This window comes from Agelaius tricolor, unplaced genomic scaffold (assembly GCF_023055355.1).
Source record: "Agelaius tricolor isolate 1412-34295 unplaced genomic scaffold, bAgeTri1.0.p SCAF_11, whole genome shotgun sequence".
Lineage (NCBI taxonomy): Eukaryota > Metazoa > Chordata > Aves > Passeriformes > Icteridae > Agelaius > Agelaius tricolor.
In genome coordinates, this window is record NW_027269271.1 from 25001756 (window position 1) to 25017427 (window position 15672).

The window sequence follows — 15672 nt, forward strand, 5'->3', positions numbered from 1 at the left end:
CATGAAGTGCACGTTGCCTAAACCAAAGGCATTAGGGCAGAGGATAATCCTAGAATTCAGAGTGTGTTGCCCTCACAAACCTTGTGGGAACAACTGAGCATAATACAAGCTAATTACACACTACTTACTAAAAAAGCCCAGAGCACATAACTTCAGATATCATCCAAAACCAGAGTTCTCCCCCTTAAGAGGAATAATAATGTCAAACCTCAGGGTTTGCAGACCTTTGTACAAACGGAATCCAACAAGGCAGCTTCTCTGGATTTAAAATTTAGACCTTCAAATGGAAATATGGAAACCAACAGCATCATGGATGTTGTCAATCACATCTTTGTAAAAACCTTTACTACAGATTGTATAAATGGTTGTCAGTTAAATAACACCACATCCATTTTCCTACAGCAACAGCTGCTCTTTTGGTTGAGTACTCCATGTTCACAAGTGCTGATAATCAGAAAATATTACTAAGAGAAGATGTTTGGTAGAAGTTCATTTAGTTTGATCTTGTGCAATTACAGAAAGTGTGCAGCATCACCAGAATGTCCTAAATACAAATTAGAGAGTACAGCTAGAAATAACAGGTAGAACAGCTAGAAATGCCAGCTAGAGAGTACAGCTAGAAATAACAGGAGAGCTTCCATTCAGAGCTGGTTCAGCAAGTATAGTGCCCCAGAGACTCAGCTTCTGGTTTTCTAGCTGGTTTTGGGGTTCTGTGTTTGGTATTTTTTTGGTGGCTTTTGTGTTGCTGTTTGTTTTGGCTTTTTTGGTGTTTGGAGGGAGGGAACAACAACAGGGGCACACAGCTGGCAAGGTTTTATTTGATTACTAGGAGGTGGGTGGGAAATACCTCTCCCAGAGCCAGACACGAAAGATTACATATGCTGGGAAACCATCATTGGTATTCACTGCAATACCTCAATTTTTATAGCTTAACCTTGCTCTGACTGCTCTGGTACCCAAAGACTTTTACTATTTCAGCCATCAACTAAACATGCAGTTTCACATCCCTCAAAATAGCCTGACACAATATTTTCAAGTTTTGCCAGCCCTCAGACTGCCACAACACCGATACAACAAACACCTTTCAATCATTTCCCAGCACTTCACAACACACTTTATTCTCTTACCTAAACCTCACATGCTTTATTTACCCACTCAGACACACTTTGCACAGCAACCTACAGGGGTAGTTCTCCCAAATATTCAAGTATTTGATTTACTAAGTGTTACTTCATGAGAAAGTGAAAGTCTAGGCACAGGACAAAACTAAAGCTGTGAGCAGAGAAGCAGAACAGAGCTGGCCAGGGCATCTGCTGGATTCCTGTGCATCATCCCTCTTGCCCAATGTCACCCTTTGTTCAGCCAAATGCCTCCTTTTTACAGCCAAACTGATCACTGTCACTCCTGGACAGGAAACATCATGCTGAAGTCCTGCAGTGGAAACACTAAGTGCAAATAATCTTTTCATTCAGTACTTAAGAGTATGAGCCAATAATTCTTTACTTCATTAGTGCTTCCAATATCCATTTTAATATCAGTATGACTGAAGTAACTGGAATTTCCTGTGAATGGAAAAACAGTAGTAAAAAAGTTTCTCAGACTATTTTACTAGTAATAAACTTGTTTTTCCTTCAAAGTTTACCCCGTAATAAACAAACAAATGCAAATATGATCTAGGATATTCTTCTGGGATAAGAAAAAAAATACAGTTCAACACCTTTCCAAGTGCTGCCTTAGAATTTACCTGGCAAAATTCTTTTCATGGGATTTGTAACAACCATCTGTAGAGTAAATTCAGCTTGTTTTAAATGCAAAATGAGGGAGGGAGGAAAGGTCAGATTCCACAGCATATAAAAATAGAAAGACATTATTATGGCTCCATTTCAAAGTTGATCACTTCATAAGGGTAATGTGTGTTGTAGTAATTACAACCTTTGATACAAACCTATGAACTTTAGAATGATAACCTAGGAAATAAAAAACACCTTCAGGGACACCCGTCTTTTTCATCTTCTGTTGTCAGTCAATCCCCATGTTTTCATGCCTCTGGCACATTCTCATTTAGGTGTAATAAGATACTATTACCAGTCTGCCCACCCCATCCAGCCACGACCTTCCTTCCAAAGAGGCTTAAAAACACACAAACAAAAGCTGTCCATTGAGAAAAACAAAAAGTCATTTCCCCTTCCAACCCCAATGAGGTATCAGGGGAGAAATAAGCTATTCTATCCTGATTAAAATCCAAAATACCATATTCTATCACAACAAAAAGCTCCAGGACTCATTTTAAGAGTTTCCAAAAGACACAATCTGGCCTTAAATGTTCTTCCTGTAGTTAGCCAGCCAAAAAGCAGGTAAGCTCAAGGCAAGCTGGTTTCCTTACAATGCCATTTCAAAACAATAATCAACCTCTCTCTTTTTCCTCTATTGCTTTATTGTCTTAGCTGAAGTGTTTCAGGGTGAAGCTTTCTACCACTTTCAATTATATAACCAGGTATATCTCCCACAGCAATAACAAATGTAAAGAAAATATTTACTATAAATTTCCACACAATTATTACCAAGTACTTAAAAATGGAGCACTTTCTTTCCCATTGAACAGCTGAAGCAGACAAGAACTGCTGTCTTCTCTCTGCAGAGATGTCTGTCACTGCATAATTAGAAATGGTTCCATTTAATTTTCAAATTGCTACAGAAAATCTCCACCATCTTCTAATCAGTACTGAACAAAGCCTGTGCAAAATGAAAGAGTAGCTGCACTGCCTTTTAAGAGGCAGCTTCTCTCTAACATGGTGGATGCAATACCAACCAAAAAAATTAGGTTGTATCTGCTTTAGGAGCAGTCAGTCCCCCCTATGTGCAGGTTAAAATATACACATGCATACTCTGGTTTCTTCATCTGCAGGACAGAAAGAGGAACAACAGGTTCCTCATTCCACCAAAAATGACCAACTCTGATCTTTATTTAACAATTTTGCTGATTCCTTTAAAAAACAAAAACAAACACCACGAGTTTGCCCGAGACCTCAAAATCTCTGGCTCTAGATTATACATAGTATGTTCATTAGTAGGAGGGCATCATTCATACTGCAAGTATTTGGATCCTGTGTATTCCAGTAACAAGACCTTAATCCTGGCAATGTGTGCACGAGACAGGAATCCATCCAGCCCAGCCTCAGTGCAATACTCCGTGTTTCCCTTCAGCAACACAGCACAGCATTCTCAACTCTGCAACACAATGCTCAAGTCTAAAATGAGACTTGTAGCTAATTAGGATACAAATTGATACTACATGATTTTGTCTCGTTTACCAAAGCAGCTCGTAAGTGCTTCAAGACAATTACCACATTTCTCACAAAAAGCATTTCATCAGGAAGACAAACACAAAGTTATCTTCCTTTTCCTCCTGAGTACCTTACAGGGCTTCCCTGAGCTGTGAGCTTACCCTTCAATCACAGCCAGTTTTTCAGAATAAACCACAAGTTCTATTTTCAAGAGCAACTAGAAGGTACTGAATGTCCATATTAACCCACCTTTCAAGAAATACCCCTGCCCCATTTTCCACATCTTTAGTTCTCTGTTCTTCCTCTAAATTCCTCATATGAAATTGAGCAACCATCCTTGGAAGGTCAAAACATACAACCCCTTATACTGATTATAGCTTAATTTGACTTTTCCAACAACAGATGACAACCTGTGAGATCGGTCAGTTCCTTCTCATTGCTGTTGTTTGCTTGTTTCCAAACTAAAGGCAACCACAACAAAACACTCCCATGGTAAAAGTTCCCTTAGAAGCTCCACATGAAATTCACAGTCATGCGTTGAGCAAACGCAAGTGGCAACAAGATGTTCCAGAATGGGTTCAAAATGGGGAGATTAAAAATACTTCAGATATTTACTATTAAAGGGAGAGAGGAGGGGGAGATAATCACCTTCACTTTGCAACCCTTGTTCAAGCATACTTGGTGTAATAAATTTCACTACAGCTACACAGTCCTGAAGTATTTTTACTAATCAGTGAAAAGAATACAATTAGCCCAGAAAAGTTTCAAATTACTGAAATTACAGCTTTGATATTCAAATAAAGGACGTGCAGCCCTCTCAGACACTGCAGCTGCAAAGCCATCTGAAAACACCCTCATCTCAGCTGGAAATACCCAACGTCCCAGCCACGCTAAAGCAGTGTCAAACCAAGCACAGGAAGGGGAACAGAAAACCGGACCCAGCAGCGAGTCTGAGTGCAGGTTCATGCGCCTGCTGCTCCCTGCATGGGACCTGGAGCAGATCGTAGTGATCCGCACAACTTCACTGCTGCTGTCCGCAACCCATCTCGGTGCAGCCACCACTGCCCTGCCCACCCCCGTGCCCTCATTTTCACTTCCTCACGCTCTTCGACAGATTCTGGGCACTTCAACACTCGTGAGGACTTTTTATAACCCAAAAATTCCGCATGTTAGAAGCTACGTTGAAAAGAATTATCTTCAGGCTTGCTTGACTTCCTAAGATGATTCTTATGCAACACAAGAAGAAAAAACAAACAAGCCAAAAAAAGAAATCCCCACACAAATGGTCAACACACAGAAATATCTCCCTCAGTTTAACCACTGTTGTAAGCTGCAGCCACAATGGTTTTAAGGATACTGGCAATTTTTCTGCTTCTGTCAACATTATCACATTTGTATTTAGTCCCCCATCCATGTGACTAAAAAAGTAAAGAAATTCTATAATGAAAGGATTACACAGCCTGTAAGCAATAATGTCTTGCTGTAGAACACACCAGAGCTGACACTCCACTCCTCTTCCTAAATCAAGAGACAGAGCAGCTCTGTGAAAACTTCTTTCCCTTCAGTAAGCAGACGTTTAAAGCTTTTTCATTTACTTGAAGACTATTAAGAGACTCAGACAATGCTAACTTAGCCATTTTAATATAAAGCAAGCTTTCACAAAAAGTACTATACTTCATAACTCCATACCTTTAGACTCCTAAAGACATATTTGTTTTCTCCACATTTGTTTTCTCCACATATTCACCTTTTCACTGAACCACCCCTTCTTTCCTTGAAATGCTTGATATTCTCAAAAGAAAGCTGTGTAAGTAACTGCAAACTTGTGCAGCCCTGCTGCCAGCTTTTTAAGTTTACTTCCATTTGTGTAAGCAATTCATTGAGCTCATTGACCCGCTTTGCTTTCTGTAAATGTCACAACTGGCTATCAGATTGAAGCATCCCAAGCCAGGAGGGTGAACCAATAGGCCCACCTCAGCCTTATGTCAGGCAGGAATGGGAATTTCTCATCCCACTGCTAAATGAAATTAAAAAGTACCAAAAAGTGCCGTTCATTAGCTATTGCAGCTCTAGGGAATAAGACATGATCCTAACGGTATAGAATAACCTGTGTGAAGTGATTCCATCACCTCCAGAAAAAAATGCGAGCAACAAGGATTGAGGTGAACTGAGATGACACGAGCACGGAACAGTGCCAGAGTCTCCAAGTTTTGGGGCCATCACCTGCACAGCTCCTCACTCTAAGGCACCTGTATGGGCACTATGTGACAACAGTGTCCCCACACCACGGGGCCCACCAAAACCAAGGTAAAACGATACTGCAGGCAGTATTTGCGGAGATGGGTTTCTGTTAAAACAAGGAATTCGTCTGTCCCTCGCAGGGTCACCTGCCCACGGTCTCGCTGCCCCGGAGAACCCCTCGATGCCGGGTGTGCCGCGGGGCTGGCACCGGGCACGGACACCTTAACCCGGCGCTATCGCCTTTCAGCCCTGCGCGAACGCTCCCCGAGCCCGCCCGTCCTCGGCGTTCCCGGGACGGGGCTCGCTGGGCTCCAGCCCGGCGCCCCGAGTCCTACGGAGACAAAAGACGGACCGCGACCGCCGCCGGCGCAGCCCCGCCCGCCCAGGGCCGCTCCCCGCCGGGTCTCCTCAGCCCCGGGCAGAGGCACCTGCGGCCGGGCGGGACCCGTTCCCCGCCCGTGGCACCCCCGGGTCGCGGCGCGGGGCTGCCCGTCCGCCTCCCCTCGCCGCCGTTCTCCCTCCCTTCCTCCCTCCCGCAGCCACGGACACACCCCCGCCCCGCCGCCACCTGACAGCGGCGGGGCAGCGCTGCGGGGCGGCGGCGTCCGCACAAAGCGCGGGCCCCCGGGCAGCCCCGCGGCGCCCGGCCGTGCCTGCGGCGGGAGCGGGCGGCGGCGGCCCCGCGGGCGGGCCGGGCGCGCAGCCCCTTACCTGAGCCAGGGAGAGGCGCGCGGCCATGCTGTTCCATGCCCCCGGCCGGGCCGCAGGAAGGACGCGCCGGGCCCCGCCACTCGCCGCACAACTTCGGCAACTTCCCCAGCCGGCCCCGGGCAAATCCCGGCACCGGATCCGCGCCCGCCCGCCGGACGGAGCCGGAGCCTCCCCCGCCGCCACACGGCAGCGCAGCCGCGCGCAAAACCGGGCGCGGATTGCCGGAGCCGGAGCCCGCTCGAGGCAGCTGCAGTGAAAACCCGGAGCCGGAGTCCTTGGCCTGACATCCCCCACTGCCCGCTGCTGGCCTCTCCCTCACCTTCCCTGTTGGCCCTGCTTCTGCTGGAGATGCTTCCAGCATGGTGAATGGTTGCCGTTCTCCAGTCCGGTCATGACACGGCGGGGGGGAGTCCCAAAACAGGAGGTGAACCAGGTCCGGGCTCAGTTGCAACAGAATTAGGCACAAAGCCCAGGAGGAAGCGGCACGTGAGCCCAGCAGGATGTCCTGACCCGACGCATCCTCACAGCCGTGAGGAGCAGCCCTGGGCTCGGCCTCCTGCTTCCCTCCACTCACAGGAAATGGGATGCCTGTCCAGGCAACTCATGGTTTTACACATCCTTCTGTCTCTCTGCTTGTACTCAGGGCAACACTGGCTCTTCTGGGGCGGGTAACCAGAAGAAAGGGATGAGCAACCATTATGGCAGGAGAAACTATGAGACATCATAGACACAAAGGAGCAAGCTGGAGTGCGGAGTAAACTGCACCGCATTCTCCAAACCCATGGGAAACAATTGTGTACAGACTGGCTGAAAACAATACTTGTGTTACCACTCATTCTCCTGCTCCTCCTGTACCTGCTCATCTCCTCCCACTGGCTTATTTCCACTCCTACTCTGAGCTCTGCACTACCTCAGCATACATCAGTCACTGAGGGCTGAGAGAGAAAACATTCCTATTTTTATACTTTAACCCAGGGTGGTTTAGGCACACATTTAAATTTGAAATATTCATTTGGACCTGTAAGAAGAAATTAGCTGAAGTCATACTTGATTACTGGAAAGCTTTCCCTACATGCTTTGTTTTCTTTATCTGTTCGTAATTCTCTATGCCTCTGCATTGTTTTTGTGCCCCACCTCTGCATCCTGTCATTCCTCATCTGGCAGTCATCCTGAGCTGCTAGTGCTCATCATCTGTCCTGAAATGTGGGATCCCTCCTTCCCACCTATTCCTTAATAAAGGTTTTATAGAAGCTCTGCTTTATCGACCTGTTTCTCAGCCATTTTTTTCAGCAAGAAAAAGAAGATATGGAGGGGAAGAATATAAAAAGCAAACAAAATAGATATAAAAATATTCACACCATTCACATACTCACTGTCACTTCTCTACTCCACCTCACACTTCTCCCATAAGCAAAATCCCTAGAAATCAGCACAGACTTTGTATTTCTAGGTTGATTTTTTTCTTCTTTGATTAAAATTGGAATTCTATCCCAGAATAACTAATACCTTGAAATTAAACCAGAAGATTTTAAAGCTACAGCTGTGTCTCCTGGGGAGAGCAGTATTTTTGGGAGGGGGCCCCTTGGTAGGCATTTGGAGAGCCTGGGTTTCTGAGCTGCCGTGAGCTCATGTGGGTGCCCTTTGCTTGATCAGTTTTTTCCTTCATCTCTCAGTCTTGCAGCTTGGCAGGGACTGGTGGCCTCTCAGGAGAGAGGTTACACCCAGGCTGATGTGTTCTCACTGCAAAGAGAAGGAAAATGCAAAACAGGGACTTGGGATCTGGCTCTGGAGTTGGAGGCTTGGTGCCGAGAGCTGCTGTGAGCAGGATTTTGTGGGCAGGATATCTGGCTCAGCAGTGTTCTTGCTGCTGTTCCCTTTCTCTCCTGGGTGTTGCATCAAGTATTTTCCACCAGCTCCAGGAAGAGACCCAGAGCTGCAGCAAGGCTCTGGAATAAGGGTGTTGAGCCAAGGAACTTGTGCAGGTCAGCCAGCAGAGCTGTGTCACCCCAGAGCACAATGAAAAGCCCCAGGTGCCCTCAGAGCAGAACGTTTGTCCAGTAGGGAGATCTGCTCCAGCCATCTGCTCCTGAGGGCCTTCCTGACCCTTTGTGTTACAAAATAAACACAACAGACCCCCCATTTTACTCCCTCAAACTGTGGAATCCACAGCAGTCTGCATCCAGAGAGCCTTTCCACAGTGTTCTCCAAAGCTGCTGTGGCAGACTCCAAGTTGCACCTGCAGCTCAGGAAGGAGCAGGCAGTGCCAGGTACGTGGTTATGTACCTTCACCCTGGCTGTGCACACTCAGTCATCAGGCATGACCACTGTGTCCACAGTCAGAGGACAAGAATCACTGAAGGTAACCACTCTGGCCTCTACAAATTAAAATAATAATGAGTTTCATATAATCAACACTGAGTTAATGTGGTCACGTAGATCTGTTGTTGATCATTCTGTGCATCTCACAGACAAATTGTCCTGGATGCCTCCAACCACCTGAGTTAAAACAACCAGCTCAGAGCCTCAGACATCTCTGTAGCAATCACAACAGCACTTGTCAGCCAGCTGATGGTGAATGATTGTACTGCAGATTTTCACAAATCCAGAATGACAGCTCCCAGAAGAAAAACAGCTCTCTGCTCCTCAGCTGGAATCGAGATGTCATCACCTGACATTGGACTTCATACTTACTTTCAGCCAAGAGAAAAATCACAGCTACTAAAATTTATTCAAAGCTGTTGGCAGGTTTGCAAAACAATGCCCTCCAATGACCTTCTTGGCTTAGCCATGAGCAGCTCACCCGGGCTTGGCTAGGGTGGAAGAGCTCCTGAAATCTGGAACAGAGGGATTTTCTAAATGTACCTCTCCTCTTATTTCCTCCTCAGTGGAAACCCCATTCTTCAGTCTCTCCCTTTGCTGACCTTTTGCAATATCTTCTGTGAATTGTGTAAGGAGTGGTGGGATTCTGTGCTGGGTTTTCAGGAAAGCCTGTTAAGAACATAAGAAAGTCAAAAGATCAATGAACTGCAAGAATTTTAACAGTTTCATTTTATATCTTTTTGCATTCAACAGGAATTCTCCTGCAGGAAATATTTATCTGTAATCAGCTCTGTAAGAATTGCTATATGTTGATTTTTTGTTGCAAGATCCTCTACTACAGTGCACTTCATGCCCAAAGGACATGGAAAATAATAGTATTAGCATGCTTTTATTTGTAAGTGTAATAGGATTTTCTGCAATTCTAAGTACTGGCATTTTGACAAATAGGTACCAGATCTCAATGTTCTTTATTGTTTCTTTAAAAGTACAATGCACAAGGTTATGTCTGTGCTGGACAAACAAGGGACTGCTAACAAACCAAAACTAGCCAAATGCTGGTGAGGACTGGGCCTTGCAGCAGTGCAGCGAGCACAGCAGCAGCACAATCATTTTGGTGCAAATCCCCAGGTGAAACACCGTGTAAGAGTAGAAAGTGACTTATTCTGGTACAGCTGAATTTGAAAATGTGCAAGATAGCACAGAAAGACTCTCCACCAGTCAGAGTCAAACACTAACAACCTCTGTTTTATAGATCTCCAAATATGATTGTTAGTAAAGCTGGTAACATTTGAATCATATCCACTGGTCTCCCTGGAAATAACATCTTAAGTGTCCATCTCTTCCTTTCTTAGAGCTTTGCTCACCCTGTGGATCAGCACCCAGGCAGCCCATAGCAGCACACAGGCATTCAGTGTGATTTGTGCTGCTCGGCATTTCGTGTGACTCGCTCTGCTCGTTCTAGGAAAGGTGTTACTACAGCCCATGAGCGCTCCGGAGGCTGAGAGAGGAATGACTCAGCCCTGCCTCCTGCATTCCTGAGCAGGAAATGAGGTACCCAGCTCTCTGCAATTCCAGTGCAAAGCAGAGCAGGAGCTGCAGCATTGCGTATACAGAACCAAGGATTTGAAAGTAAGAAGGACTAAGCACTTTGAGTTTTACAGAATAAAAGGAAACATATGCATCAACACACAAAATCCTGGCCAGAAAAAGGAATCCCTGCTCTATGATCCAAGACTGTAATGCAAGAGACCCTGCCCACAGGCAAACAGACATTGCACAGGTGTCAGAGAGCCGAGCAGCACCCATGCTCCTGACACAGAACAGCATTTCCCACATCTAGGTTACTGAAAGATTCCTCCTGAGAAATAAGGAAGATCATCACACAAACTTTGACAACCTTTGCACTTGAGGGGACCTTTTATCAGACATCTCAGAGTTCTTTCCAGGATTAGTGACACAAGCTGGTTTAGGAAGTCACCACTGCAGGTGTGCCTTTATCTAGAAATCCACCCCAGGATATGCTTTGTGTGCTCTTTCCATTTTATGCAGCTGCAAGTTTTCTAGACAAAGGGTTACAGATAGGCTGCTATGCTTTAAGGCCACAAGAGAACACTACAATCATCTAGCCAGACTCCAACAGACCTTCTGTCGAGATCTGTTAATTTCTGGGTTTCTTTTGCATAAAACATGCAGTCTGTGAGCCCTACAGTGTATCTTCTAGGAGGATGTGTAGTTACCAGAGCATGTGCATTGATCATTATGAAAACTGCATAGGAATTATCTGCTTATTCATCTTGTGCTGTGCTCTTGTCTTCTTAAGGTGGTTTGCACACTTTCAAAGTTATAGCAGCTTTGAAAGTATTTCAAAGTGGGTTGTGGGATGATCAAATTTACGTAAAACTGTAGCAGTATTAAAGAAACACAAACTGGGTTATTAAGGTAACAGCATAGTTCTTAATCTCTAAAGTGTTTCCTGTTCAGATGTTCAGAAGTATTTGACTATATCCTAATTTAACTCCTTCATCTGGCAGAAACAGAGTACAGTATGGGATCTTTGTACCTCTTTGTTTTGCAAAATGATGTCATCTATATTGCCAGTATTCAGAAATGCAAAGGGTAAAATTGTATTTAAACTGTAGTAATTAGAAAAAACAATCTTGAGTTTCTATTAAGAGAATGGTAAAATTGAAAATAACCTGAATAGGGCTTGAGTGAATCTCTTTAATCATATTTGATGGAAGAGTTGGCAAATCTGAAATGCAGCAGTACAGATCCATGCTATTTTAAAACATACACAATTTATCTTTCCATTAAGACTGTAAGCATATTTTCTCAAACTAATTTATATTAGCCAGTTTCATGGGGCTACACCTCATGTTGTAAAAGAAGAAGAGAAAATGTAGATATATACAAGAGGTCACCTTGACCTCTAGATAATTAGCTGGATGACTGACAGCATAATGACATTTTTCATTCAAGACCATATCTAAAACCCAGAAAAATCTTCAATAGGCATTAATTTGACATGTCCAGCTAATGTAGCAGTTGGAGATTTCGCTGTTCCTTGAACAGCTTAATACTTGTTCTGAAATAGAACAAGCAATAGCACTGCTGAAACAGCATCAGTCTTCATTATAAATTAAACACATCGATACCATAGTGTGTGGTGTATATTAAACCAAAATGAGGTTTGAAAACTAATATGTTTACAAAGTAGCAGGCAGAAAAGCTTTTACCAACAGTTTCTTCTGTTCCCTGTTTCCTTAGGCATGTTGTCTATAACATAAATCCACATTGCCCATCTTTCTGAAACAATTAAAAGATTATTATGTTTTAAGAAAAGAAAAAATATTAAAAAATATAATCTACACACTGAATTCCCAACCTTTCCCTAACCTAGAATTAGTTTACTCTGCCCTTCACAAAGATTACTAATTTCAGAATTATAAGATACATGAAGTAATTAGATAAAAGAGCATTTGGTATTTTTTCTTCTCATTAAATGGTTTGTCTTTAAGACAAACTCATGATTGTTAATGGTAAAAGACCATTTTTATGGCATTACTGTAACTCTTGATACTAGCAAGTGTTTCTTCTTGAGACTTCCTTACTTGTCCTCCTAATTATTTTCATCTTCTTATCTATTTTTATCTTCTCCACTTTCTTTTGTTTTCATCTGGTCTTAATTACAAAATGGTTCAGAAAGTATTAGAACAAAATAACACCAATGCAGTAACCTTAGCCATAAGACAAAAAATAACTTTCACAAATCACAGTAACCTACTACAGCAACCCAGTCTTCAAGCTGAGAAATTCAGGTACCAACATTTAAATCATATTTTTTAATTCATCCTTATTCAGGTCAACACAATATTCCTATTTGATTTTACATTAGTAGTTAAAACTTCTCCTAAACGTAAATCACGTTCTGCTTGCTCTCAGCAATGAAGTCTCTCATGTAGGGAGCTGCAGTGACAGAACAGAGATCTCAGCTGAGTTAAGGCAGTGAGTGCCAAAGGTTCAGTGAGATGAGTCAAAAGGCTCAACAGTGGTGGAAAATCAATCAGATTTGAAAAGGTGTTACTGATTTTGCCCTCAGAGTAGACAAGGACAGAGATGATTCGACCATTTTAGTTAACCTTGATCAACTGACATTTAAAATGGTGGGTTTGCTGCTATGGAAAAGCTCACAAATTATTGACAAATACAGTGAGAAACAAGAGCAAAGCTTTCCCACATCTGTGTCAGTGCTGAGAGCTGTAAAGGAGCCTGCAGGTTGCACTCTGTGAAAGCCATCAAATACCAAATTGCAAAGCTCCTTCTGCAGGCAGAAGGAACTTCCACAGATGCTCTTTCAGCTGCATTTCCCCTCCTCAAAAGCATAATCCTGCTGTATGTTCATAAAAGAGAAACCACCATGTGGGATTCTTTTTATTTACAGCCCTGTAGCAGGGAGTGGAATCTGTTCTGTTACTTGGCCAACTATTGCACAACATCAGCAGGCAAAATGTTCCTTTAAGTGCAACACATATAATCCCACTGGTGTCAACACATAAAACTAAGGAGTGTTCCTTAAAACCTCTCTTTGCTTTTTGGACTCCTGAATAACTGACATGTAATTATATTTTTTCATTCTTCTACATCGGGTTGTACTATCAAAAATAGAGTGTAACTTGACTGATGTGATAGTACCAAAAACATTTGTGTTTATGAAAAATGTTTTAAACACATACAATAAATATCACTGCTAAGTATTAAAGACTGAATATGTAAAAGTACAAGATCACTAAATAGTTCACAATTCAAAATATGTTCTCATTTGATTGTACACACAATGCAATTAAAATATGAAATATCCTTAAATATGACCAAGTTATTTGCTTAATGACTGATTTGTTTCCTGGTTTGTTTGGTTGGTTGATTTTTTTGTTTTTTTATTTTTAAGATTAAGTTGCAGAAGTAATGCAGCAGTGATTCAGCCTCAATGGAATTGTTCAGGTGTGCATGTGACTGATCAGATGCCAAAGGGCATTAATGGACTTTGAACTCCATCAGCTGACAAGGACTTGCTTTCCTCTGTGCCACTTTATGTTTCTGTACTGTTATCATTAATAAAATATATCTCACCTGTTGAACAGGTGAAGCTAATACAGCTATAAACAGATACAGCTATGCAACAGCTACAAAGTGAAAGTCTGGTGACCATTCATAATAAAATGTTTCTTCAAATGACATTTAGTAGCATTGAAAGCAGCTGTGGTAAATTCCAGTGTAATCATCACTGTGACTTAGAAAATACATCATGTAGCTTCACAACAGTTTTTCAATCAAACTTCCTCTCTTTACAAATAAAATTCCATTTAAATATATTCTGGTTTTAAAAATGCACTGTAGAATCTGAAAGACTCTGTCAGCTCTCACTGTTATTGGTAATGCTAATTTAAATGTGATTCACAAAATATGAGAAGCAATTGGAGAATATTATTTATAAATACTGACATCAGATTACCAAAATTATTGATGATGATGCATAAGCATCAAACCACCAAGATTTTTCAGATCCCCATATCAATTTAATTTGTTGAATCAGTTCAATGACAAACAAATTTGACCTTCTCTAGAAGGACAACCCCTCCTCCCCAAAGTGCTCACAAGACAAATATACATCAGGTAGAAAACTGACACAAAGAACACTGAGGTCCAAAGGAGAAAAGTAGCAAGGTTTTAGGTATGAAACAGAGGCAAAAGCCATGTAAAGCAGGTAAGGTCAGATAGCTGGATGAGTTTTGCAGAAACAGAAGAGATATCCTTCCTGAAAGAATCTCCATGATTGAAAAGACATTCAAATTCCATCCAAAAACTGAAACATTCTTGATTGTCAGTCTCTTTATGTTTAGTGAAGAGTTTGTTCCTGTTGAAATCAAGTTTACTGTAATGTTTTTTCCTTACAGAAATATCTGTACAAAATGATTTAATGAATTTCTCTCTCCTTTCCTTGTGATAGCATTAATGATGGTAAATCACATATATACAGATGAGCATGAGAAAAAAACACTCCAAAATCATCAGTAGATCTATTTAGTTAACTGTAAAATGAATATATAGATGAGTTGCTCAATTTAGCTCAACTCCTTAATTCTTCTAAGTAGGGAATAAATCTCAGGATAAAAATTAGCTGTGGGTCTTCTACAGAGGACTGCAGAACAGATCCATGTTGTGCTAGATGGCACAGCTGCCAGCCCAGAAATACAAACCATGCAGGTACCTTGTAGAGATCAAGGTGAGGAAAACCTGTATTGTTGTGTTTCTAAATACAGGTATATAGTTACTAATTAAAAGAATGGAACAGAAGATCTTAGATGGGAGCGTGTGGAGGTTTTATGTGTGTTTTAACTGTATTTATCATGTACATTGGACAACAAATTGAAGCAGATCCTACAGCCAGAACTTCTGCTGCCAGTGAGGCTTGAAAGGGGAAAAATATCCAAAGATTGCTTCAGGACATGGATGAGGAAACTTCTGATCAAAGTCTCTGACAGAAGCACAGAAGCTTGGATTTCTTCCTTGGATTTCTAAATCCTTTTCTGGATAGTTTTCCAATCAGGCTACTAGAAATTACTCTATTTTTAATTTAATTTCTACTTCAAGAAGTGTGGTAGGGGCAGGACAGGCAGCTTGGCATGTGGAACAACTGGCACAGATGAAAGCCACCCAGATGGCATTAGGCTAAAAAAGTTCTCTTGCCCAAAATATAGCACCCACGTCCTTGGCAGATTCTAAAACCAGCACAGAATCTGTCTCTGTCTCTCTTTACCATTATCACACAGCTGACTTTTATATATATCTGCAGTTCTGATCCCTGTCCTTACAGCTTTGCAATAACTTCACAAATTTCTCATATGAGGAAAGCACTTAACAAGATTCAACAAGGAGAAAATTTTAATTAGACTTCTTCTTCTTTCAGGTAACTCAATTTTTTAACATTGATGGGATAATGTTCATAAATTCCTGTAGGTCTTTGGGGATTACTAATTTAAAAAGTAATAGAATTTAATCCTTGAAAAAGCAACGTAATATGAGGATCTATTTTTTAGCAGATGAGCAGATTAAATACATC

The 15672-nt window shown here is 42.3% G+C and overlaps 1 protein-coding gene across 1 annotated transcript in view; it reads right to left on the reverse strand.

Annotated features, from left to right (window-relative positions):
* Positions 1–6523, reverse strand: part of EPS15 (epidermal growth factor receptor pathway substrate 15) — a 47831-nt gene extending 41308 nt beyond the window's left edge. Inside the window, 3 exon segments of the mRNA XM_071436716.1 lie at positions 6237–6317; positions 6319–6411; positions 6413–6523. Of these exon segments, the coding sequence (XP_071292817.1) occupies positions 6237–6317; positions 6319–6411; positions 6413–6523 (285 nt within the window).
* Between the last annotated feature and the right edge of the window lie 9149 nt (positions 6524–15672).